At 49.6% G+C, this 25,272-nt stretch overlaps 11 protein-coding genes across 11 annotated transcripts; 6 read left to right on the forward strand and 5 right to left on the reverse strand.

Annotated features, from left to right (window-relative positions):
- Window positions 1–17: 17 nt before the first annotated feature.
- On the reverse strand, window positions 18–2,168 carry HO173_005785 (uncharacterized protein; the record flags this gene model as incomplete). Its single annotated transcript, XM_037307699.1, has 2 exons — window positions 18–1,607; window positions 1,662–2,168. The coding sequence occupies 2 exons, from the start codon at window positions 2,166–2,168 to the stop codon at window positions 18–20; spliced, it is 2,097 nt and encodes a 698-aa protein (XP_037165508.1).
- Window positions 2,169–4,402: 2,234 nt separating this feature from the next.
- HO173_005786 (uncharacterized protein) lies at window positions 4,403–6,001 on the forward strand (the record flags this gene model as incomplete). The annotated part of the gene is made up of 2 exons (XM_037307700.1): window positions 4,403–5,756; window positions 5,817–6,001. 2 exons carry the CDS (start codon window positions 4,403–4,405, stop codon window positions 5,999–6,001), a joined length of 1,539 nt encoding a protein of 512 aa, XP_037165509.1.
- Window positions 6,002–6,101: 100 nt separating this feature from the next.
- On the forward strand, window positions 6,102–6,257 carry HO173_005787 (uncharacterized protein; the record flags this gene model as incomplete). The annotated part of the gene is made up of 1 exon (XM_037307701.1): window positions 6,102–6,257. One exon carries the CDS (start codon window positions 6,102–6,104, stop codon window positions 6,255–6,257), a length of 156 nt encoding a protein of 51 aa, XP_037165510.1.
- Window positions 6,258–6,778: 521 nt separating this feature from the next.
- HO173_005788 (uncharacterized protein) lies at window positions 6,779–7,619 on the forward strand (the record flags this gene model as incomplete). The annotated part of the gene is made up of 2 exons (XM_037307702.1): window positions 6,779–7,250; window positions 7,303–7,619. The coding sequence occupies 2 exons, from the start codon at window positions 6,779–6,781 to the stop codon at window positions 7,617–7,619; spliced, it is 789 nt and encodes a 262-aa protein (XP_037165511.1).
- A 1,606-nt stretch (window positions 7,620–9,225) lies between these two features.
- Window positions 9,226–9,769, forward strand: HO173_005789 (uncharacterized protein; the record flags this gene model as incomplete). The annotated part of the gene is made up of 3 exons (XM_037307703.1): window positions 9,226–9,240; window positions 9,297–9,371; window positions 9,422–9,769. 3 exons carry the CDS (start codon window positions 9,226–9,228, stop codon window positions 9,767–9,769), a joined length of 438 nt encoding a protein of 145 aa, XP_037165512.1.
- A 291-nt stretch (window positions 9,770–10,060) lies between these two features.
- Window positions 10,061–12,469, forward strand: HO173_005790 (uncharacterized protein; the record flags this gene model as incomplete). The annotated part of the gene is made up of 5 exons (XM_037307704.1): window positions 10,061–10,414; window positions 10,462–10,695; window positions 10,745–11,596; window positions 11,645–12,043; window positions 12,092–12,469. The coding sequence occupies 5 exons, from the start codon at window positions 10,061–10,063 to the stop codon at window positions 12,467–12,469; spliced, it is 2,217 nt and encodes a 738-aa protein (XP_037165513.1).
- A 242-nt stretch (window positions 12,470–12,711) lies between these two features.
- HO173_005791 (uncharacterized protein) lies at window positions 12,712–14,911 on the forward strand (the record flags this gene model as incomplete). Its single annotated transcript, XM_037307705.1, has 2 exons — window positions 12,712–12,889; window positions 12,951–14,911. The coding sequence occupies 2 exons, from the start codon at window positions 12,712–12,714 to the stop codon at window positions 14,909–14,911; spliced, it is 2,139 nt and encodes a 712-aa protein (XP_037165514.1).
- Window positions 14,912–16,148: 1,237 nt separating this feature from the next.
- On the reverse strand, window positions 16,149–17,565 carry HO173_005792 (uncharacterized protein; the record flags this gene model as incomplete). The annotated part of the gene is made up of 3 exons (XM_037307706.1): window positions 16,149–16,559; window positions 16,665–16,873; window positions 16,947–17,565. 3 exons carry the CDS (start codon window positions 17,563–17,565, stop codon window positions 16,149–16,151), a joined length of 1,239 nt encoding a protein of 412 aa, XP_037165515.1.
- A 297-nt stretch (window positions 17,566–17,862) lies between these two features.
- Window positions 17,863–18,670, reverse strand: HO173_005793 (uncharacterized protein; the record flags this gene model as incomplete). Its single annotated transcript, XM_037307707.1, has 3 exons — window positions 17,863–18,208; window positions 18,318–18,487; window positions 18,563–18,670. The coding sequence occupies 3 exons, from the start codon at window positions 18,668–18,670 to the stop codon at window positions 17,863–17,865; spliced, it is 624 nt and encodes a 207-aa protein (XP_037165516.1).
- Window positions 18,671–21,390: 2,720 nt separating this feature from the next.
- Window positions 21,391–21,911, reverse strand: HO173_005794 (uncharacterized protein; the record flags this gene model as incomplete). Its single annotated transcript, XM_037307708.1, has 3 exons — window positions 21,391–21,482; window positions 21,534–21,750; window positions 21,804–21,911. 3 exons carry the CDS (start codon window positions 21,909–21,911, stop codon window positions 21,391–21,393), a joined length of 417 nt encoding a protein of 138 aa, XP_037165517.1.
- An 800-nt stretch (window positions 21,912–22,711) lies between these two features.
- HO173_005795 (uncharacterized protein) lies at window positions 22,712–23,251 on the reverse strand (the record flags this gene model as incomplete). Its single annotated transcript, XM_037307709.1, has 1 exon — window positions 22,712–23,251. The coding sequence occupies one exon, from the start codon at window positions 23,249–23,251 to the stop codon at window positions 22,712–22,714; it is 540 nt and encodes a 179-aa protein (XP_037165518.1).
- Window positions 23,252–25,272: the final 2,021 nt, after the last annotated feature.

Genomic DNA, 25,272 nt, shown 5'->3' on the forward strand with positions numbered 1-25,272 from the left:
GCTTTCCAGAGTCGCAATCAAGTAGCCAGTATATCTTTCCCCCACGCAGATTTTGAAACCCTCCAGCAGTGACTTGCGGCTGGCGCGGCTTCCTCGAACACAGTCCCCGGTCCCGTGACCCAGGGCGGTGTTCCCTTGAGTCGTGGCATCAAGAAGTAAGAGACATCGTCCTTGAACCATAGATCTGGCGTGTCAGCAGACACGTGCGAGAGCACCTGCAGGATGCCAAAGAGAAGGATCCATCGGCCTTTCCTCGCATCACGAGGGTCCGTCTCTCCCAGATGGTCCGTCTTCTCGAAACGCTGGAACGCTTCGACTAAGCTGTTGGTGGCGACGTCGGGGCCTAGAAGGAGAGCATTGCTGGCTACCGAGTACGCGTGGATGATCTGCTTCTCCAAGGCTTTGGACTTGCTGGCGAAGAGGGATTGCTTTTGCTGCGCCTTTCCTGTGTCGCCGACGGGCGTCGAATCTGGCAGTAGCGGGTACGGATGCGGAATGTGAGGATTCTTGTGCTTGTGGTCGAAGTGGACGAAGAGCTTGGCGAGATCGAGGCCATCATTGTTTATTTTGGAGACCGCTGTGTTCTTCTTGCGCACCATGACTCGATACCGCTCGCTGGGCTCCTTGGTCTCGGCCCAGACGACGTCTCGATCAACATAGTAGTCATAAAGCGAACCGAAGTCCTTTTGCAGGTGGGTTATGACGGCCCTTGTCAGCCAATTGCCATTGCTATTTTGGATCCCGCGCGGAGGCCAAGTCTTGTAGGCTCTCTCATAGAATTGGAGCAGAAATCGGCGGAAGTGGTTGAATGTACGTCGAGCGGCAGGAGGCTGAATTGTGTGAGAGGGCCACATGTCGTCAAAATCGAAAGCTGACAATCTGTCCTCCGCAACCTGGATCCTAGCCTGGAGTTCAAGATGTGACCGCTCAAGAAGCGTCCGAGAGACGTGGCTGACATCGCGAAACTCTGGTAGCTCTCGCAGCTTCGTGTACATGCCGCTGCAGTGAACGAAACCTTCCCGCCAACCCTCCGGCCACTGCACCTCGTCATCTTCGCTGTAAGCAAGTAGCCCAGCTGCAGCTGCGGGGTCATTGCAGATATTGTGCAGATGATTCCTCGTCAAGAATCCGATCACCACGTCGGTGCAATTAGATTCCCTTGGCATAAACACTAGGAGGCGTTCGTGCAGGTCTATGAGCGCTTGATAGAACGTTAGGCCAACGAGAGGCTTGTTCAACAGAAGGGCGAAGAAGTTGCGAGTGGTGATATGGTGCCGTAAGATCTCAGTCCTGGAAGCACCATCGGGCGCCGGAAAGTGGATCTCATGTCGGATCTGAGCCTCGTTTCCGGGGTTGCTGATCACCGAAGCCGAAGACGGAGCCCGACGACCAAGTCCGAGTCTCTTGACACCCCGTTCTGGAGAAGAAGCGGATATTACGGATGGTGCAGATTTCGGGGTACGCTTGTAGCTTTCCTGCAGCATTGAGGCGAGTGTTTCCGATCTCGTTTCCTCCAAAGTCGATGACTTGACTCGGAAGGAAGCTTGGGGACGTTGGTAGCCGTAATATACCAATGTATCTCCAGCAGGGTCCCAAAGTTCAGGATCCTAGATATGTCAGCTACCCTCGTCGTCAATAGCAAGAGTGATGTTTAGGTCTACCTTTGCGAGCTTGCCCCATGGTTCAGCAGGGTTCCCGTTACCTGGCCACCTTTTCACACTCGCGGCTTGCTCAAGCCCCTTCATCGCATGGCGCTCCCGTGTCTGGACTTTCGGCGGCTGTGCTGCTTGAATGAAGACACTCGTGCCAAAGTCGGACGAGTCATGACGTTGGCCTACATCCCAACGAGTTCTGCCATCTTCACTTTGGTCTTCGGCTGGTTTGTTGCCAAATCTGGTCAACAGATTCCGTAGCGCCTTCTTCTCTTCGTTGCTTCTAATGGAGAGTGCGATTTCTCGGTGAGAAGAGTTGTCGTCTTGCCAGGCATCGTTGGGTGTACTTTCCACGTGAATTGAGGTCCGTCGGAGTAGCCATGGACCACGGTTGTAATTTGAATTGTCGATGATTTTTACGTCACTTTGTAAGGTCGCTTCGGTATACTGGGGAGGAGGAGGCAGTGCGGATTGGAGCTGCGAGAGTCTCAGACTGTCATCCGTGTTGGAGGACATCGTTGTGCGTCCAATTCTATTTTCCCAAACAGCAGCTGTATACGACTAAGTATTATGACATTGTCACGTAGTAGAGTTCCATTCGATGATCCCCCAATACCGAGTATTGCCCCTTATTCGTCCAAGTGACACCTCTGGTACTCGAGCCTGCGATATTTGATTGAAGGGACCCGTGAATATTTTGGACTCTGAGCTGGCCTGTGCTTTTATTCTCTTCCAATTTAGAATTATATCATTTACCCTCTGCTGCCGTGTTCAATTCTGAACCCTAGGCTATGATCTTTACAGTCGTTTGCAATTGAGAGCGCAACTGCAAGGGATAACAGGATCTTTGACATCATGAGTACAACGTCGCATATGAAGGTCTGATGGTACTGCTTTGGCCTCCGAAAAGGCCTGGATCCCTTGTCCGACTGGTGCGGATATGATAGTGAGCCGTGCCTGGCTTGATCATCAGATGAAATGTGGTACGCTACTCCTTCGTTTCATCACGTGATGTCCAACAAAACAGGCAAGTGCCGGTTATGTGGCTTTGAGGAAATCTCCGAAAAGGTGCCTATCAAAAGCATGCCCTGACGGTGTCCGTCTTAACGTCGTTGGACATCGCTCGGAATTGCCTCGTACTCTTATCATACTTTCGATAGCATTTCGGACATACATACTTTGCCACGTTCACCGGCCACGTTTGAACCCTCCTGAGACCATCGGAGCATCCGAAAATTCTCCTGTTCAAGTTCGTGTTCAAGCCTGTTTGAAGTCTCGAGCACGATCTCGCTGATATCAAACAATAGGCCTGGCGGTCCGAGTGTCGTTGTAGACTCACTAGACTGGTTGGAAATGTGACGGGGGGAGATGATTGGGGCGGCAAGGTATCGTCTGCCGCTTCCCCACAAAGTGTCCGCTGGTGCGTTTTCCACGAAACCTTGCTACCATGTCCATACTTTTATGATACGATGAGAAATTTCCGATCTGCAGCAAGAGATCCAGTGGGGCTCCCTTTGCGGCCTTTGGGAAATCCATCGCTAGCTGCATGCGACGATTCGATGACTTTACAGGTGTTATAAGTATTCATTAAGGTCGGTAAGGGGTTTTTCGTAATGGTCCATATAGGCTAGTTATATAACAACAATACTATGAGTAGCATTTAGACACAAGGATTTGTTATAAGAATTTAACGTATCTACTCTAAAATCCTTTTAAAGAATCTTCTTATATCAAATATTTTTTCAATCTAATAATATCGTGGCTTGAGATTCCTCTCGAGAGTCTTCTGTAATTATTTTCGTAAATACGAGTATCAAGCCTCGTTTTCGGGATCTAGCTACTATAAATTTTATCTACGCTTTTTTATTTCTAACTTCAGATTTAAGCGATTTAGCTAAAATCCTCGCGGGGTATTATTCTCGAGGGGCTTATGGGGACTAATAAGGTGGGGTATAATAGGGGTAGGTTATAGGTAGGGGTATGATAGAAGAGGCTGATATTACGTCAAGATGTAAGATATACCTTAGTCATTAGTGGTAAAATCTGAGAAGATCTTTTGATCTAGAGATCTTACAAGTGAAAAGTCTCTCAAGATTTAGAAATACTCCTAGGGTCTCTGTAGGATACGATCTTTTTTCACACTATAGCTACTTATACCCTATGCCTTATTAATACGGGTCGAAATACTCTCCCGCCTACTTTCCTACAGCTTCGCCAAGATTCTCCGGGGATGATTAGCAAAACCCCCTGCCGACCTTAAAAGTGATTATCCACGCGTTTTGCCGCACGCCCACCAATCGAGACTTCGTTCAGCCACAAACCGGAAGAATATGGATCGACTATTTCAAGCGTACCGACTGACCTGCATTTTTCTTCACTCTTGCGACCCAGTGTACAAAGTTCGTATTGGACTCTTTTGGGTGGAAGTATGATGCCATCCAACAAAGTCAAAGACCCCCTGCACCCTTGATCGGGACTTGAGCGTGAGACTAGACGGTAGCTAAATTCCATGCTCCATGTCCTCCCTTGTACCTTGCATTTGACAGGGTGGGCAACGGAGCAACTGCTGGTCAACATCCACCAGCTTCAGTTGTGCATGCTTCCTTTCGCTCATAGCTCATTGATTCGCTTCAGTTGTGCATGCTTCCTTTCTCTCATAGCTCATTGATTCGAGCACGACGAGGTGGAGCAGGCTTTCTGGCTCCCTATGATTTTGCAAGCTATAATTCTGCAAGACCTCTGCTTCTGCAATGCATTCCTCGATAGCCTCGCTATGGAAAGCGCCAGATATCAATCCGGTTAACCACAAAGCGAAATCCATACCCGCTTTGAATCCTCTCAACATCTATGGGCGGGTCTTCCTGCTCTCATGGTGGGGCTTCTTCATAGGCTTCTGGAGTTGGTATGCTTTTCCGCCTTTGATGACGGAAACCATCAAAAAGGACCTGAAGCTCTCCCAAAAAGACATCGCGAATTCCAACGTCATCTCTTTGGCCGCGACAATGCTCGTCCGCCTTGCTGCTGGTCCATTGTGTGATAGATATGGGGCAAAATGGACATTTGCTGGCATTTTACTTGTCGGCGCAATTCCTACCGCCCTTGCAGGCACGGTCTCAACGCCTCAAGGCCTCATCACAGTTAGGTTCTTCGTTGGCATTCTTGGTGGCAGCTTTATTCCGTGCCAAGTATGGACGACAGGCTTCTTCGACAAGAACGTCGTCGGCACTGCGAATTCTTTAGCAGCTGGATTCGGAAACGCAGGAGGTGGAGTGACCTACTTCGTCATGCCCGCCATTTTTAATTCTCTCGTCCAACACCAGCACCTAACAGACCATGTCGCCTGGCGTGTCGCATTCGTGGTTCCATTCATTCTCATCACGTTTACCGCATTAGCCATGATCCTGACATGTCCCGACACCCCCACAGGCGCATGGTCAGCTCGAACTCAAGAGGTACGGCGCCATCTTGACATGCGTGATACCTTCTTCAGTGGCGTTGGCAGAGACCGCAAAGGTATTCCGCCAAGCATGGATTCTCATGCCTCGCCAGGCCTGTCGAACGACACCATCAAACTCAACTCCGCCCGCGGCCAAGGCCACTTCTCGGAAACGCAGGCGCAGGAAGACGACCTTCTCGCCGCAGCAAGCTGGGAATTGGTTGAAAAGCCCACGGTCCAGGGGTCAACGAAGGCGATTTTGTCGCTTCCAACCTTGGCTCTTTCGGTAGCCTACTTCTGTTCTTTCGGAACTGAGCTTTGCGTCAACACCATCCTTGGTGCTTACTATGCCCAGAACTTCCCCAAACTTGGCCAGACTGGCTCTGGAGACTGGGCTGCTATGTTCGGGCTCTTGAACTTCGTCTTCCGGCCCGCGGGCGGTATTATCAGCGATACCATTTACCGCTACACCCGCTCACTATGGGGAAAGAAAATCCTTATCCACAGCCTTGGGGTTATGACAGGAGTATTTTTGCTCATTATTGGCTTCTTGAACCCTCATTCGAAAGCCACGTTCGTCGGACTCATCACTGGATTGGCTTTTTTCGAGGAAGCTGGTAATGGAGGATGTTTTTCTCTGGTCCCGCATGTACATCCTACGTCGAACGGTGAGTCCCCTCGGGATATTCTAAGATCAATCTTGTTTATCAAGGCTGACAGTATCGTAGGTCTCGTCACCGGTGTGACTGGTGCAGCCGGTGATCTTGGCGGCATTGTGTTCTTGCTGATATATCGCTACAGCGATACAAATTATGGAAGGGTGTTCTGGATAGTAGGTATCATCACCATTGCTGGGAATCTGCTCGTGTCATGGATAAGACCAATACCGAAGGGCCAGCTTGGTGGTCGATGATGGGTGTTTAACTCTTGACTTCCTTAATCTTCATGTACATAGTCTTGGTAATACCCGTATTCTGTGCATTCTCATACCAGATCGTCTCCCAGAGTTGACAATGGCAGAAGAGACGATCGTTGCCGCTCCTGGACCTTTGGCGCGTCAGGCGCCGTCAGCTGAAATGCAAAGTCCACGTGATGACTTAGATCCAAAATCCTCCACCGCTGGTCCAGAAGCTACATTACTTCCCTTCCCTGGCGAGTCAGCCGTTTAGATCGTAAGTCTTCCTTTCGTTGAACGGAAAAGGCGATGTGATAAGGAGCCCAACCGTGAGTAATGGTAGAGTATGAACCTGGTGTCTGTCCCACCTCGCTTCAACCACTCGGAAGCGCGTTGAAAAACCAGAAACGAGGCGGCGAACAGGAGGGGTCAACCGGCAGCCCGAAATTTGCCTTCAGCAATCAGGTGCGGATCCGCCTGCCCTGAAACATACTGCCTGATCGACGTTCGGAAGCGACAGCGAATCAGAGCCTGTCAGCACGGCTGGCACGTCGCCCAACTGAAACTTGGGCAGGCAAGACAGCAGGAGAGAAGACCTCCGCCGCATTCTTGTAGGGCTGGCCACCTACTATTTAGTCGGCTTCACAGCCATTCTTCTTCTTCTTCTCGATACAACAGCTTTCACACCACATTCCAACACTTAGACGTCAAGAAAACCTCTCGGCGCACCTGATCTAGGACTGTGGGACCCTCTTCTTCAGCACCACTTCGTACACCTCGATCGGCAAGTGAAAAATGGAACGCCTTTGCTACTACCCGATTCCAGGCATCTCGTTCAAACTATACCACGTCCTCGACCGCTTCCACGACTCTGCCACCCGCTGGTCCCCCACCACGGGCCTCGCAGCCGAAGACACTTCCACAACCCCCGACAACGAGAAAGACTTGGTTCAGAGCATCTTCGACTATTTCTGCAACAACCTCGATCGCCCAAACCCTACCCCTTACGTACCCGTCGTTCTCCGCCAACATGTGGACATCGAGGCTTTGAAGCAGCGCGTCGGCGAAGAGATCCTCGTGCTCGAGATCGATGTGGAGAAAATGATGCCAGGGGCACGGATTTATCCTGTCCGCGATATCGTTACGGGATTCAATCTTGAGTGGCCGGGCGGTGCGAGGGCGGAGTGGTTGAAGACGTATTTGATTCTGCATCGGGTGCCGAAGGAGGCTATTACCGTTTTCACGCCTGATGGATTGGTGGAGAAAGGTGAGCTCTGCTTGTTAATGAGGCTCGACGGTGGAGGCTAAGCGGTGTTTAGAACGGGAAGTCAGGTGTCAGAAAGATAAGGCGATTGAGGATAAGACTTTTGGCGCACTTCGAGCTCATCAGGCTGCAGAAGCTCAGGCTGCAGAAGCTCAGGCTGCAGAAGCTCAGGCTGCAGAAGCTCAGGCTGCAGAAGCTCAGGCTGCAGAAGCTCAGGCTGCAGAAGCTCAGGCTGCAGAAGCTCAGGCTGCAGAAGCTCAGGCTACAGGAGCTCAAGCTTTGAGCCCAGTTCAGGATGTTGGAAGTAGCGAACGGATCGAAGGAAAACGTCAGCCATTCTTCAGCCGCTTGTTCAAGGGAAGGAGGCGATGATTGTGCCACAGACTTCTAGTCGCCGCCGAACAAAGGGGAACTTGGGCACAAGGAGCTTGGGGAAATATCTACCCAAATATTTGTAGTCATAGCAATAACCAATTGCATGGGACTGTAATTTCATATCATGCCTCTACTCACGTTGTTGTTCCACCAGCATATTCTTACAGAAGTGTCCGACTTCTGCTGCAGACCTTGATTTTATATCTCTGGTCTACAATGACGACACTCCGGGCTTCGCTGAAAGCAGCACATCCTTGAGAATAAGGGGCCAATGCCTTTGGGATTGAGTCCAGTCGCCTCTGCGAGCCGCAATTACATTTGGGAAGCTTGTTCGGTCCAAAGGAGGCCACTTGAGACATAGAAGCGAGATCTCGTGGTAAGAGTCACTTCTTCAGCTCGCTGGGATCATTATGTTCAGCCGGGTCCTTTGAAGGCCTCGAAAATGGACACACAGGAAGTTCTAGCATGGGGACCTGCGGCATGGGAAGCTGAACCACAGAAGAGGAAGGCGCGAAGAACCTGTTCATTATTGACCATACTATTAGCAATTCGGAGTACGTGACGATCACATCAATATACCTCTTTCACAATCCTCAAGCTCGTATATACGGGAAGCTTCTGCTGGCACACGCTTAAGGATTAGGTACTCGTGCTCCCAGTATGGCCTTTTGTTATATTTGGAAGCAGGTATTTCAAAGGCGACCAATATACGTAGCGAGTTAGACGGAGGGCCGTTCGTCCCATCGGAGCCCATGATAGTCATCGAAAATACTCTTCACCTGGATCCAGAGGTTTGACTGAGGACGAGATACTCTGGTCCCCCAGTCAATGGCCATCTGGTGAGCATTGGCCGAGATAAAAGGACTCTAAAACCACGGCATGGTATGGAGCGGGTACGACAGATGTTTACTGACAATACCTCTATGGTTGACCTGTCATCAACGGAAATGGCATGATTTTCGTAGATGTTGGGTTTTCTGTCGTGGCGATGCGTTACCGTGGGGGTCCATTGGAAATTCGTAGTCTCCGTGTACTCGAAATACAATGGCGACTTGAATGTCTACCTCAGCATCGTGTCTATCGTTTGAATATCATGGGGCTGATAGGTCCACGTCAGTAAACCTTGCAGTTAAATGCTTCTGGTCCACATACAAGTGAAAATTGCATATATTTGAGAACGAGGTGTTCTTCAGTATTACCTCTGCTTCGTGACTTTGTGTCTTTGGGAGGGCACGAAGGTTCCATCTGACTCGGGGATGGCCCATCGGGTCATTGAGCTGTCCCGCTATCCCGCTGCTCGCAAGCGCACTGTTTCAACAAAGTGTAGTTTTGGGGAGAAAGAAGAAAAAATGAGCAAAAGAATGCGGATAGTAACGGACACATAAAACTACATAGTATCCATTTACAGCCAGTATCAGAGAACAGAAGAGCTGGAAACACTGTTTTGAAAGGCGACGATGTTGGTGGTGGGCATTTTACTAATGTGGGAGGAGCACGTAGCCCAGACGCTAGAATTCCCAAGTAAGTGTCAGCCTTATGGCCTTGGCGCCGCCACCTTGCTGAAGCTTCATGCTCAGTCCCAATGATCTTATGAGCCTCTCCCATGGCTCTAACGTCGGTAAGAACATGTGCGCTGAGTGCTGAGTCCCCGGAATACTGATACCGGCTTGATAGTGGAAAATTTTCAATTTCTTCGACGTCTCGGAAGTCAAACCGCCGGACGACGGAGAAAGCTCCTCAATCTTCGATGTCAGTCAATATCCGACGTGCACAGTCTGCTTCGATGCTGACGTGGCAAGAGCAATGATCTTCACTGCATCTGTTCCGGGTCCGACAATATCTTCGTCGGCAGCAACGATGGCCATGTCCGCATCCTCTCCCAGTCCTTCAAGATCGTACGGACGTTCAAGGCACACGACAATGGTCCTATCACACAGATAAAACAGGTGGAAGGCACGGCGCTACTTGTCACTATCTCCGAGGATCTATCAAATGAGCCAGTACTCAAAGTCTGGGCTCTAGACAAGACAGAGAAGAAGACGGGTGCACCGAAGTGCTTGTCAAGTTTGGACATACATAATGGCAGGAAGCAATTTCCTGTGAGCGATGCATTGAGGAAACCGAGGTTATTGCAGCAATGGGACTGACGGGGACAGATCTCGGCCTTCGCAACACTCGAGAACCTGTCTCAGCTTGCAGTAGGGTTCGCAAATGGCGCGGTTACTGTCATAAGAGGCGATTTAATACATGACCGAGGCGCCAAGCAAAGAACTGTCTTTGAGTCCGAGGAGCCGATAACAGGAGTCGAGTTTCGAGAAGGTCCCAATACTACACTCTACCTCGCAACTACTGGGCGAATACTAACCCTGACGATAACGGGAAAGGGGCAAGGACAACCAGCAAAAGTTTTGGAGGACACAGGGTGCGGCGTTGGCTGTATGACATTTGATGATGCCAATGGGGACATCGTGGTAGTACGAGACGACGCAATACATTACTATGGGGTCAATGGGCGTGGTCCGTCGTTCGCCTACGAAGGACCTAAACAACTCGTCAGCATATTCGGCGACTATGTTGCCCTCGTTACTCCTCCAAAAGCATCCCCTCCCACCAAAATGAGTACACTTCGTAGATTTGTCGGCAGCCAAAGAGATGATTTGTACAATACATCTACTTTTGCACTGCTGGACACGGATTTGAAATACATAGCTCATACGGAGACTCTCATATCCCAAGTCAAAGCCCTCTTCATTGAGTGGAATGATCTGTTCTTGTTGACCCTGGATGGCAAAGTAAGTGATTGTCAAAGAACCTGGGAATGTAAACGCTGATTTGGCAGCTCTTTCGGTATCACGAGAAGACTCTGCAGCAGAAGCTTGAGATTCTCTACCAGCGTGATCTCTATGTCCTTGCTATCAACTTCGCCCAGAAAGCTGGCGTCGACACTGCTCAACGCAACGTGATTCTCCGCAAGTACGGTGATTACCTGCATAAGAAGGGTGACTACGACACTGCTATGCAACAATATTTGAAAGCAATTGACAACACCGAGCCTTCACAGGTGATACGCAAAGTACGCATATGTGTGCCTGCAGTTGAATCCTGTTAATTGAGTGCCGCAGTTCCTCGATTCCCAGCGGATCAATAATCTCATTGAGTATCTTGAGGAACTACATGATCATGACAAAGCCACTGTCGATCATACTACACTTCTCCTCAATTGCTATGCTAAACTGAAGGACACCGAAAAGCTTGAGACATTCATCAAGTCCGGGACGAATTTCGACCTAGAGACAGCGATTAGTATGTGCCGACAAGGAAGTTATTACGACCAAGCGGTCTTCCTCGCCAAGAAGAACAGCGAACATGAGCTAGTCATCGACATATTGATCGAGGACTCCAAGAAATACGAGGATGCTCTAGACTATATCTGGCGGCTTGCACCTGAGATGGCCTACCCAAATATGATGAAGTATGCCAGAATCTTGCTTGAGCATTGCGAGGAAGATGCTACTCAGATCTTCATCGATTACTACACGGGCCAATATCGACCGAGGGAGGACGTGCCAATACCCACGGTGCAGGAGCCCCAAGGTGGTGGAGCCTACAACGTCGCGAACCTGACCTCCTTTATTCCTTTACCATACCGCCAAGCAAGCGTTAATCCATCCCCTGGGACAGCCGGCAACCAGCAGTTGGCGGGCGCCGACGCAGCAGATGCGGAAGCTGGTCAAGCTCCACCCGAGTATGACAAACCAAAGCCGCGAACAGCCTTTTCATCATTCGTTGATCATCCCGAAAATTTCATCACTTTCCTCGAGGCATGCTTGAAGCAAGAGAACCTCGACAAGAGCGACATGACCGACCTGTATACTGCACTATTTGAGATGTATCTGGAGACTGCTAATACCAAGAAAGGCGAGGAGAAGGAAACATGGGAGGCGAAAGCCAAAAAATTGATTGACGGCAAAGACGTGAGTGAGACCCTAATTGTTCTGCAGTCCGAGCTAATAGATCTTTAGATTCCTATAGACGCTTCGAATGTTCTATTGCTCTCACATCTCTCAAATTTCCGTGACGGTACGACCCTAGTCAGAGAGCAGCAAGGTCTTCGGTTCGACATTTTTCGGTCTTATACCTCTGCCAACGATACTGCTGGGGCGATCAAAGCATTGAGGAAATACGGCCCTGAAGAGCCCCAGCTATACCCAGCTGCCCTTGCGTACTTCACATCTGATCCTAAGATTCTGGAAGAAGCGGGCCATGAATTGGACCTTGTCTTGAAGAAGATTGACCAAGATGGCCTGATGGCACCATTACAAGTAATACAAACATTGAGCACGAATGCTGTTGCAACAATGGGTATGGTCAAGAAATATCTCAGTGACACCATCGAGAGGGAGAGAAAAGAGATTTCAAATGTACGTCATGCACCATTGACTACAGCATAGGCTGCTAACAGAATCTAGAATCGTCGTCTCATCGAAAGCTACCGTACCGAGACCGAGTCTAAGCGAAAAGAGATGGACGATCTGGGCAATAAGCCTGCTGTCTTCCAGGCCACACGATGCGCCGCGTGTGGTAGGAGCCTGGATCTACCAACGGTGCACTTTCTATGCAAGCACTCATTCCACCAAAGTTGCCTCAACGAGACAGATGGGGTGGAGGCGGAGTGTCCAAAATGTGCTGCGGCAAATAATAATATCCGTTCTTTCAGAAAAGCGCAGGAGGACTCGGCGGATAGGCACGATATGTTTCAAGACGCATTGCAGCGAAGTCGAGATAAATTTGGGACGATCAGCGAATTCTTCGGTAGAGGTGTCATGACGGCGCCAACTGCAGAATAGAACGAGTGCACAAATATTTTGCGAACACTAGAATTTGGCTTCCAATCTCTGGCTGTAAGGTATTTTGAATCAATAAAGGGACGACACGTGATTACGCGTATTTTGGCTCCGACGTGTCTTCGCGGCTAGCTCCCGCTTCGCTTCTGCCCTCAGCGTCCTCACATGCTCGCTGGATGTCACCGCGTATAATGCATCAAGGAAAGCATTGGCAGCTTCGCCTCAATTTTTAAGTATACTACGACATGACGAAGCGCAATGTGATCGAGGACTCGGACGACGAGGAGAACGCGGAAGCCACCCCGCCACACCCATCAGCAACCGGGCTCTCAGACATTACGTTGAGCACACTCGTCAGCCTCGACGGCTCTCCTTCGCACAAGATACAGGACCAATCTGCTGACCCAAGTACAAGCTCTACCGGTCTGTGCTCTTCTCTATGCCTACATGTTGCAATCGACTGCGGAAGCTGACCCGTCCAAAGAGCTATTTAATCGTGAATCGCGCGCTGCACATAGAAGCCTCATCGAGCCTACTCCCAAAAGCACACTTCCTGCGACTAGGGCACATGATGTTTCTTCACAGCAGACCCCTACCTCACCTACGACGTCGCGGCTGAAGACTAAAAGATCGAAGACGAGCGTGGAGAAGCCGAAAGCTAAAAGACCGTTGAAGACGTACGGGAGAAGTAGTCAAGATATGTTTGAGTTCTATGGCGGCAGCGATGGAGAGCTCGATTTGACGCCACGGATCGATCTGGGGCACAACGCTGGAAGGCGCGACAGGCATGGGAATTCAAAGATCGCCGAGACCGTGGGCAGTCAATCTGCTCAAGATGAGAAGGTTACGAGAAGGCCGATCACTTCGTCTGGCGGAGATACAGAAATGCTTAGTACTGAGCCCAAGCCGTACCAGAGCACTGAGCCAAAGCCGTACCAGAGCTCAATGACAGGCGATGTTCATGTCTCTCTGCAAAGCTCAATGCCCCCTCCGCCGTCTAAGATGACCTCGTTCGAGCAAACGCAGTGGTCGGAAACAAGCACGGTGCCTACGATCTCTAACCCAACGCCTCAAAACCCCACTATGAGCAATTCACTCCCTCCTGCAGGAGCAACGTGCTTTGAGACTCATTCAGACGACCAAATGCCAACTCCTACAAGATCTTTGCGCGGTGCCGTCGATGATGGACGTTCCCCAGGCTTTGTGCAGAGCGGCAACCTTCATCCAATGCGCTCAAAGGAAGAGATGAAAGCTACCGATCTACAACCTAGGGAGGAGCCAGCACCAAGCTCAAGTGCTTCTGACATTTCACCTAGCAAAACGATTACTGTTAAAAGAACAAGTCATACAAAAAATGTCTCACAAGAGTCGAGCTTGCATTTTGATGATGCGCATCTTCGGCCACAGCTCGAATCTGACACGTCGACAAGGGTCAATCCTGTTGTGCTATTGTCAGCGCCTCCGGACACTGGCGAAGGTCACGATGAGCTTTCACTCTCCATACCTGAGCAGCCCATCAAGAGCCCGACTAAATCAGCGAAAGGATCCAAAAGGAAGAGGACCAACGAAGAAGGCGCTGTCGACCAGCTTGGCTCCGACGACAATGCAATAGGCGTTCCGAAAGAGCAGTACAAGCCACGGCCCAGTAAGCGAAGGTCTGGAAATGGGGATGTGGAACTCGTCGTCCCAACCGATTTTTCGAAGAAGCCAGAAGCGACTGGAAAAGTCAAGCATAAGACTAAACGACATAAGACTACTGCTTTTCAGGAACTGCTACCTCAGGCAGAAGATGAGGACGAAGAAGTCAAATTGACACCTGATCCCAGGTTTGAGATTCCTGAGAAGAGAACGTCAAAGATCTCCACCGGAAGAGATGAGGCAGACGTGGACAGGAAAGATGATGCAGAGGAGATCAGAGCCGAAGCCCAACCAGAGCCGAAGCCAGCGGCTAAAGCAACAGGCCAAAAGAAACGAGGCAGACCCAAGAAAGTCGTGACGAATCTCTCGGAAGAAGACATCGTGGACGAGGCAGAAGCCGATGATGATCAAGAAGACGTTGAAGCAGAGGAGCCTGTCGTTTCAGCAACGGCCAAGAAGTCCCGAAAAAGGACGCAGACTAAAGGGACATCGAAACCAATCATCGAAGAAGAGGAGCGCAACAATGACGGTACTCCTGTGGCTAGAGACGACTCTGAAGATCTGCCAGGCAATATTCTCAACGAGACTCATGGCAACATCATCGCCTCAGAGCTTGCTACGAAGCCATTGCCGGAAACGTCGCCAACGAAAGCCAACCCTCCACCGGAAACTCCTCGTAAATCTGCAACGCCTGCACCAAAGGGACCAGACAAGCACAGCCCGATCAGCAGCGGGAAAGTGGCGTACCGAGTTGGCCTGAGCAAGAGGGCGAGAATTGCGCCGTTGTTGAGGATTGTACGGAAGTGAATGCAAGACCTGACTGATCAAGTCAGGCTGCAGGGTACATTGCTACGAGTATGAATATGAGGTAGTGGATACATGAGAGGCGTTTTGGAATCAAAACAGCTGTCAGGTTGGTGGAAAGCAAATTATACCCTTGGGCAAAGATCGCTTTGATATTTAGGACCATTATAGCTGTTCAACATGCCAAGCTTCGCTGGTAGTTTTGCAACTTCTGAACTCACTGTGCTTCTAGGAGAATGTAGCAAAAGTTATGAATAGAAGGACGAGTGCGGTGGGAGAGGGGGGCTCTAGGACGAGAATTTCGAGAGGATTCTTGTCAAGTCCCGTGTCCCGCAAGATGCTGTAAATTTTATAGGCACGTTGCCAGAAAAAGGTGTCAATTCTGTTCGATAATTACACGTTCCATATACTTTGTTCATTACTCCCTGACAAGAAGAGCCAATTTTCCTGGTCGATACCCCCAACAATGTGGACGCTAAATCATCATTCGGCGAGAGAGCCGATTCAAAGAGAGATCAGCTTGACTGTGTCGAGGTGGATAGGGGACCATGAACAATGATGCAGCGTAAATCTTCCCCCTCTCCGACTGATTCGGAGAGAAGAATATGAGAGAGATGAGAGAGACCACTTTGGCTGAACCAGGCTGGCTACCGTGTTTTATCCCTTTGCCACAGTCTATATTGGAAAGCTTGCGTCATGTCACGGCATATACTGTCGCTCGATGAAGGAGTCATGGCTTCACCGTTCATCAGTCGCATCACGAACCGCGCGCAAATAACAAGGAATATCCCAATGGATGCAGTCACAGGGGGTTAAATTCACTTTTGATAGGCCATTTCGCATGATGGGGCTGACAAGCCTGCAGCATTTTGAAGCGTATCGACCGAGAGAACTGGGCCTGATGCAATTGCATCGCTCAGCCTTTGACCAGAGGATCGTAAAGCGACCTTGGCCTAAGTCCCATCCTTTCGTCAAGTAAATGCACGTTGGATCCTCCACCCACGGCCACGTCGTTCGCCAAGTGTTGAATCCCTCCCACCTTCTATGCCTCTTGCGCCGATCTGAGCCCGTGACTCGAGCACAACTTTGTCTCAAAGCCTCACAGCTGCTTTAATCATCAACCCCAATAGCCAATCTAAGTCTGAGACTTGGATCCTCCGTCGAGATAGTAGTGTCCGGAAGTTCTCGCATTCCGGACTCTGATACTACTAGCCCAGCAAGCGAAAATGTATGCACCCACCTAGTTCTTCATGACTGCGTCCGCTTCTACACCATAGTCCTGAAATAGCTGCCGGATTAGCCTTCTGCTAGTCGCCGTTGCCTTCCCACTCGAGGTTTTTGGTTCCCGCTTCAAGGTCTGGAGACCTGCTCCATGCTCAAAGAGTAAGTGTACACCCGCGGTATTTTCAGCGTCTACTGCTAGCATCGGGGCTGATTTTGATTCATTGTCCAAGGCATTCACATCTGCACCATGCTCTAGCAGTAGTCGCACCAGCCGAGCGTGACCAACAGCGGCTGCTAGCAGAAGCGGCGGTTTTGACTCTCTGTCTAGGACGTTTACCTCTGCACCGAATGTCAGTAGCAAGTGCGCGAGTTGACGATGGCCCACATCCGCTGCTACCATCAAGCTTGTCTTGTGATCAGATGAGATCTTGGCTACGTCAGCGCCGCAAGAAAGGAGTATCTGACATAGTTGGGTGGATCCAGTCGACGCGCTATACATCAAAGGGGTCCATCCGGGTTTTCAATCGCCGACGTTGATTTCAGCACCCTTCTCGAGCAGATCATTCACTATTCTGCAACGACCGTGTCGAGCAGCAAGATGTAAAGGTGTTAACCCTTCTTCGTTGAATCCGGTCAGCTCTATGCCTTGATCAATGAAGAGCGAAGCGTGCTGAACAGCGCCCCTGCGGGCGGCTTCCTTCGTGCGGAACAGTAGTTCCCAGATAGTCACAAGCAGAGATGCTTATTCCCTGTCGTATCAATAAGTCTGCTCCATTAAGATCATGGCAGTCGAGTGTCTCAAAAAGCGCTGTACGACTGAGATCGTCGCGAGTTTCAACATTAGCACCAGAATTCAGCAATATGGCGACCATGTTGTTGTTCGAACACCTAATAGCCTGGCGCAGAGGGATTTGGTCGCTTGGTGACGAGTCTGGCTGGTCTGGATAAGAAGAGCACGCCTTGGCGTCCAACAGCATTCTACGAATCTTTTCGTGTCCCCCGTGGATAGCAGAAACCATTGCCGATTCCCCGTGCTTCCTTGAATTTGCTAAATTGGCATCACCTTTGGGGAATTCTCGGATGTCATCCAGTTTTCCAGCCTCTGTAGCGTCACAAAACGCTTCTTGAAGTGCTAAGGGATCACCCTTGTCCCCACCCACAAATACTCTTTCAGTCCCGCTTGGAGGGTCGCAAGACCCTGACCGCTCTGGAAGGGATCCATTTACACTGTTCTCCTTTGAGAGCAGTGAGATGATGTTGGTGTTGTGGAGCGTAGTGTATCGGTGCCTTCTTGTCTTTGTCTTTTGGAGAAGGTGGAGCCCCGGCCTGTAGCAATATGCCAACAAGATCATCCCACCCAGCGCGTGCAGCTTCATACACTGCTCATGTTCAAAATCGTCATGACTGAACACCAGCTCCGGTTGACTTTTCATGAGTTCCCGAGCGATCGCAGAGAATCCATGATGTGCTGCTACTGGTAGCTTGGATACACTCCTAAACTATTTGCGTGCAGCGCAAAATCTTTCTCCCTGCTTTGAAGTAATACTTCCCGGGCTCACCAAGGGCTCGAATTAAGATTGCAAACTTGGAGTGAAGATTCAAGGTTCATTCGATCGTTCAGCAACCCATTGAGATTCCCAACGAGTGTCTGTTTGCCCTCTTCGGCACCGGCGTCTTGAAGTAACATAGCCTCGCGAGCGTTTGGTGACCCCAATGGCGAGAAGCGTAGTCTAGAAACGGGTACTCCTCAAGACGTCTGGTAAATGCATCCGCTTGACGACAACAGAGAAAGCTTCCAGAGAAAGATAAGCCAGGGTGATGTTTGCCAGCATCAGTTTCTCTTTCCATGAGAACAGAACCTCCCAATGTGTTTGCATGTATTGTGCTATATCAAAATGAGCCAGCGTCACAGCTCTGATGACTGGATCGATCGCAACTAGAGCCATGCAGCATCCGATGATTGATGCCGGGTTCGGTATTTCATCCTCGCTGAGCTTCGAAAGACATCTGTGAAGTCCAGGACGTGGGACATACCAATTGCGTGACTCATTGCTAGAGCCGTTATAGGTGCTGACTCTGTGATACGTGATTTAGAAGGGAGATGCAGTAGAACCTGTTTTGCATAAGCTGAGAATGCGAGGCCGGAAACTAGGAAGCCGTCTCTTACCAAGGAACGTTGACTTACATGCCATGAGCACGAGAGGTCAGAGTCTCGATGACTTCCAATCTAAACGCTCGATCGCTCAACATGTTGTCGACTGGCTCATTCCCTCTGAGGGCCCTGTCAAGAAAATTTCGGATATCATCCTCGACATTTTCATCTTTGATGGAGAATTGGAAGCAGCCATCACAAGCCTGGGACAAAACATCTTGATCAAATCTGCTTGTTACCAAGGATTTCTAGGATGTCTTCTTAAGGCCAGTGAGGACCTCTATGAAGTCTTTCCGCCCATTCATATTGCATTCGTCCAACCCATCTGTTACAATCATGATCGGTTGATCTATCTCTCGTGATGTCTCTCTCAGTGCTTCGAGCATGTCATCCAGCTCCAGCCGAGCGTTCGATTAACTCGGCTTTCGTCTGATAGTAGTAGGTTGATAGAATTCTCGATTAGAGAAACTCCCTCACTTCTATAATTAGACAGGCCAGATCGCGGATTATCTCCTTCGTAATCTGAGGCCACTTTGATAACTTATCAAATCATACCCCAAGCAATGGCAAATTACCGAATCATACCCCATATTTGGGTGAAATTTGGTGTAGGGGTATGATTCGGTAAGGATCCATACTTTTGGGGTATGAATTAGTAATTCGCCCCTGTCGGGTGCACTCTTTCTCATCATAGATGTCCCATATCAGGGTGGATTGCCATGTAGTGCACATGATGTCCCGCACATGATGTCCTTTATTCTACTATCTTCGCGTCCATTACATGTGGGATACCTAACAAGAAGATAGGAAGAGCATATTTTGGAAGAGAACGCAGCAAGAGTCATCCATCAGGGGCGAATATTCTGTACGAAGTCGTACAATTTAGGCCCGGTGCCAAGAAAAAGAGACATTGTCAATGAAACTGTCGTTCGACCTACAGGGGAAGTGTCCTTTGTTCGTTGCGGAAGTTCTATGATTAGGAACTCTGTCACAAACATAAAATAAGAAATGAAGAAAACTAGCTCTAAGAGCTTAGATCCTTCTATTCTAACACACTATTATGGTTATCAGCCAGACTAAACTGACGTTTGTAGTAAAAAACGACTTGATTAAAGGGTAGTCGAGGCACAGGTTACCTTTATTCGAACCGATAGTTAGGTTAGATTTGTTTGTTGCACAAGTGTCGTAATTTCCTGACGGCGCATCTTTTGAGATTTAGAGAAGTTGTCTCTACGTCTAACTTTTACTGTACCCTCTTACAATGTTCTTTGACGAGAAGAGCCGATCTGTTCTGGTCGATAAAGAATGTGCACAAACGAAGAGAACGAGGGGTTTCTCCCGTTAGGATTTAGAGAATCTGACATTCCCTCTATGCATGACTTTTGCTACATTCTCTTATGTCGCTTAGGGTCCGGAAGTCCTTAGCTGGGGCCGTAGCTTTCCTATGTGCATTTGCCTGTACTTTTCTTCCAAGATCGGGAGGATGGCCCTTGCCCGGCTTTCCAGGCCAGAAGCTATCACCATCGCAGCCGGAGGATCATCCCACGCTCGCACCTGGCAGAGTTGGGTCAGTATCCTGCGCACTCGGGCTGTTTATGAACTCTGCGGATTTGCGAGCCTGTGTTGATAGAGTTGTCCCGGTACGGCCCAAAGACTGGGGGGCGGGAATAAGGCGGATCGGCAATTTTGAAGGATGCAATAAATAGCGGTACTGGTACCGGCAAGAGTTGGAAGGACGACAGGGGCGAAGGAGGCTGTAAACTCATTGCAGAGGGTGCTGAGTTGGCCGCAGCCGTTGCTCATGATCACTGAGTAGAAGACGGCGCCGATGGTTGGAGATTGCCTTCGTACCTCGGTTAGTGGAGAGTGTGGTGAAGAATAGTGGAGCTTACTACAAGAGCAATTCGGCGAAAATAAAAGGTGTTGGTAGGATGTGAAGTGTAAAAAGATAGGCTGTGTTTGAGGATCCTTGAGGATGGTAGATAATGGACACTGACTAGGGCTTGTTATAGTCTGCCCAGAATTTTGGAGTGCCAGAGGGAACTGACGACCACTGCATTTTCGGCATTCGAGGAACAATCTTGAAGCAGGACAGCAGGTTCTGTAAGCTTCGTAGTGGGCTGAGACAACATATTAAGATAGGGGGCCAGCTCCAATATTGCAGTCAGCAAACAGGAACATGAGGCTGTTGACAAACATGAGCGCCATGAGTACCCAGATGAACGCCATGTTTGAGTGGCTGTCAAGTGTTGAGGCTACGCAGCATACACATAGGGAATTTCGAAGCCTCCAAATTCTGAGAGGAGAAAGCTCTCTTTCTTTTCATTTACGCGAGTATTTGGGTATCGATGAGAACAAAACGGCTCTTCCGATCAAAGGATAGTACACCTAAGGGATAAACAATTCCCTTGCAGGTAAAATGAAGATTTCTCAAGTAAGATTTCGTGAACATGGGCTGGGTTTTTTGGCACCGCACCTAAAATGTAGTATTCCTTTGGCTTCTCTCTTGCAGGTAAAAGGACGATTTTCAAGTAAGGTTGGTGGAAATCGCCACTTTCTTCTGGGACCGCGCCTGAACTGTAGGACTACTAAGATTAGAGAATGTAGCAAAGTCATGCATGCATGACGAATATTTTGAACGAAGTTGTTGAAGGAGGGAACAGTTCAGGCGCGTTGCCTGAAGATGTTGATATTTTTTCCGAACTTTCCCTAAAAAATTGTATTTTACCTGCAAGGAATGTGTTTCAAAGCACTCGATCTGAAAAGCCGATTTGTTCTGATCGATACCCACAATAACATGCGTAAATGTAGAGGAAGAGCCCTTCTTCCTGTTGAGATTAGAGGGGTTGAAATTCCTTTTATGCATGACTTTTGCTAGGTTCTCGTACACGTGTGGAATTGCACACGCATTCTGCGAATGGTTGCAACTGATCGGTGGTTCGCATCTCACAGTCACCTGCAGATTCATTGAAGATGAGACAAAGTGTGCAGGCTACCATAAAAACAGGTGCAGCGCCGAAACCCCGATCTGCTGAGCTCCTTTCCCGTCTCCCTCGCTGATGCAACGATTTCATTGGACAACGATCCTTGATAGAAGCGCTGATAGCTATGTATCCCTTACAGGATCATAATAACTCACTTTGCTAGTGGAGTCCTGTGTGTTTGCGGTGGGTGAAGACTCGCTGACAGACTCGGTTGCTGTGACTAGCTCAGCATAAGACTCAGAGACGTGCATGGAGGACGACTAACTCGGTTTTACCTTCCGCGCTTCCGCTCGCCTATTCCTTTGAAGCTGATACAATCGCCATTCGAGGGCGGGCTCCACATCTCTTCCGGTGAAAAGCCCTTTTTGAAAACATAGCTCTTTCAGCTGACGTCGAAGAGCAACCTTGACATTAGGTTCCATCGAGCCCCAAGCGCATATCGTATCAATCCCCAGTTGATCATGAAAGTCTTTAGAAAGACGCTTTGAAGAAATATTAACAATAGAAACTAGCCATCGGTCAGCTAGATACTTACTAAGAACTGCTGCCAAACGTCTCGATCATGGACGCTATTCGAGAGGCCCAAGAAAGTCTGAATCTTGGATGATGACGCCCTGATGATAGTTCCCTCCCATTGATTCATTTCTCAGACGAAGTATCTTGGGTTGCACAAGGCGCTGTTACCTCGGCAGATGTTGGAGTCTTGATTGCTGATGTGTTATCGATAGATACCTAGCGTGGGAATCGGTAGCGTTTCCTCTAATGCAACTAACGCTGCTAGTGCTGCTTATCGCTCGAATTGGGAGCGAGGCTGCGAGCTCGATGAGGGCGAGTCCAAAAACGCGTTAGACTTACATTTGTCATCGTCTAAGTATTCCTCACGATGGATCTGTGCGTTGACCCCGGAAACCTGTCATTCCCGTCATTGATCGGTCGTCTATAATAGCTTCAAGAAGAACGTAAAACAAGGGTACTTTTGCTCAATGATGCTGCTGTCGTCGATATCTGTGGGATTGGTAATACTCTGATTGCCGCTCTCTTTTCGCACCTTGGCTAACAAACATCCACCACGATACCCTCTTTGACTCCTGCCGCCATCCTTGTAGCAGGGCAGGACAATCCGGTGAAAAAAGACCATCTAAACCCATCACCAGCTGCGCTACTCTCTGTTTCAGTTGTCCTCCGATGCATCGTGACATACACTTTTTAGTGAGCCAATGGCGTCGATCGCACATAGGGTTAGACGTATGGGAATGCGCAGAAAGCGAGAGTCTGTACCGATGCCTGCGCGTGCAATGATGGGAGCCATGTACTTCTACCCATTCCTTAGAGGGGTATAAACTTCCGTCGCCAGTCACCTTGTTTACCAAGCACTAAAGCGAGTGAAAGCAAACGTTATATGTACCATCGCCAGATCATCTAGAGGGTGAAGACTAGCTGAAATCAAATCTTAACCTCCTCAACGGTACCATGCGTGACGTCGTAGATGTACCCAAAGACTTGAACATCTAGAAACGGAGAGACTTTAACAATGCCCATATCATGCCTCACACTCTGATGCACGTCTTTGAATAACTCGAATTCCATGCCTTCAATCTCTTGTGCCTTCTCCGGCGCCCTCCCCTTCAACCTCGCTCTAATTGACTCGTCACTAGTATGGACCAAGCCACAATCAGTATGATGCACCACAATCACAGTCCCCACGACTAGAAGATCATCCAGAATGATGATGCTTCGCAAAGCATCCGCATTCACGCGGCCACCGGCGTTGCTGATGAGAACGGCGTCTCCAGGCTGCAAGCCAAAGAATTTACGTGGATCGACACGCCCATCGAAGCATGAGATGATGGTGATGCGAGGGTGGACTGGGGGGTTGGCAAGGAGCTTGGTGAAAAGGGGAGCAGGTTTGTAAGTTTCGGCGAATGTTGCGTTCCGTGAGAGGAAATTGGCGACTCGACTGTCTTCGGGTTCTTCTTCAGGCATCCTTAGATTGGTAATTGGTCTTTACGTGTGGGATCAGGATGAAAGCCGGAGAGATCTATTGAGATGATTTGACCGAAAGATTCAGTATAATGGTGGCACTGTCTATCATACAAATAGGTCAGGATTGGAAATCCTTCGGAGTTACCGTAGGACCGTTAAGGCCGCTGGTTTCATACATTCCCTTGACTGCAACTAGATGGAGAAGATCTCATGCATGGTTGCCGTACGTTGTCCAGCGACCAGGTATCAACAAAGTTTCATGCTCTTGAGGCCAGGCAGCTGGACCGAAGCAACGCTTTGAGAACTGCCTCCTGTGGGGCTAGCGAGTACATAGATGTATCTCAATCACTTCTCTTAGCAGGGTTCCAAGCCTTGGAAACTCTAGCACAGGCTCTTCGCTGTCAAATATGTTTGTTGATGGCCGAGCAAGCCGGTCTGATATGATGCTATCTTATGATGGATCTTGCATGATCTTGGGGAGTCGTCCTATTGGGCCGCCTTGAAGGTCAGCTTCAGGAAATAAATAGGACTCAGGTGCTGGATAATAGGATCTAAGGGCAGCAAGTCGACTATTATATACGCAAGAAAGATCACCCTAAAAGGTATCTTATGTGGTCGTCAGAAAGTTGATCACGTGCAGGCGCGAATCGGCAAAACGCGCTAAACTCACAATCGCGCTAAGACCAACCTCCTGCCTCCACTTCCTCACAGCAACTCTCTTCACAAGCAGATGGCATCTTTCTCTTCAACTTCGATCACATCCTCATCAATCATCCTACCACCCTCCAGACCAACCCTCACCATCAACCCCACCTTTACCACCCCACCTCCTCCCACCAACGCGCCACTCCCTCCAAACATCTCCACCTCCCAATCTCTCGCTCCTCAGGAGCACAAACACAACACGCAGCGCACCCTCCCAACAGTTCCCCGAGACTCATCTTCCGCTCGTCGGAATGTCTCCACGCCCCTCGCACGCACCTGCGCGCGTCCTTCCGCCGCCCCCAAATCCTCGAGCCTCACAGCACGGTCTCACATGAGCTTTTATCGCGGTCGGATTGCACGAGTGTGCTGCCTTCTCTCTCGGGGGAGGGTAAAGGGTAGTGCGGGGAGGATGGGTTTCGGAACTTAACCCTAAGTTTTCGTCGGTTGAGCAAATAAATATTGCAAGTTTCGCGAATATAGCTGTCGGGTTCGTGACTAGCTTTTCGATGCTTCTTTGATACTTTGCCTGAGGGTGGAGTGGACCGGGGCGGAGAGGAGTGAAAGCGGGCTTGGACGTCCAGAGCCCGTGAGGGCAGTAAAGGGGGATACGAAGCGCCGTAATTGGGAAGATCTCTGGATGGGGACGCGCTTTTAGTATCTTTCGCTGGACATCATGCTCTGGTAATTTACGGGATATTTTGTTGAAGTTAGGGCCGAGGGAGGGCGGAAGACAGTGGGTGGGATGAATCGGGCACCACGATGTTGTGGTTGTCTTTGAGATCTTCGTGGTCATGTTGAAAGATGTCGAGCACGTCTTTACTTCTACGGTGGTAATTGCCTTACACGAAGGTTGCGTTACACATACATTTCGAGCCTCGGTTCACCCACAGCAAAGACCCACTCGCCGGACGTGCTCTCCTTCATATGTTCCCACGGCCTCGGCCTAGAACATGAACGGCTTGCGCAGCGAAGTCTACGCTTACAAAAAGAAATGTCATGTGTCTTGCAGCCGCTCTCAGCGCTTCTGCCACCCCCGGTGCCAGCACTGCAGAGCTCATGGCACGACGTCACGCTCCGATAAATTGTCAATCATACGAAGACCTCTCGCACACATTCCCTACACCCCGCAAGGGAACTCACTCTCCACTTCCCCTCCCCACTCCTTGCTCACAAGACCTACGCCACGGCACCAGCCACCGGCCTAGTCGCTGCCTCAAAACAGCGTGTCCCGACCAGTCGCGTCAATCATCTCCCCCTACGATCTGCGTAAGGGTATCGATCGATGAGCGCCGACATCAAGTCGTCTGCACTACGTG

The sequence above is a fragment of the Letharia columbiana genome, assembly GCF_014066305.1.
Source record: "Letharia columbiana isolate WasteWater2 chromosome Unknown Sc0000016_s0, whole genome shotgun sequence".
Taxonomy (NCBI): domain Eukaryota; kingdom Fungi; phylum Ascomycota; class Lecanoromycetes; order Lecanorales; family Parmeliaceae; genus Letharia; species Letharia columbiana.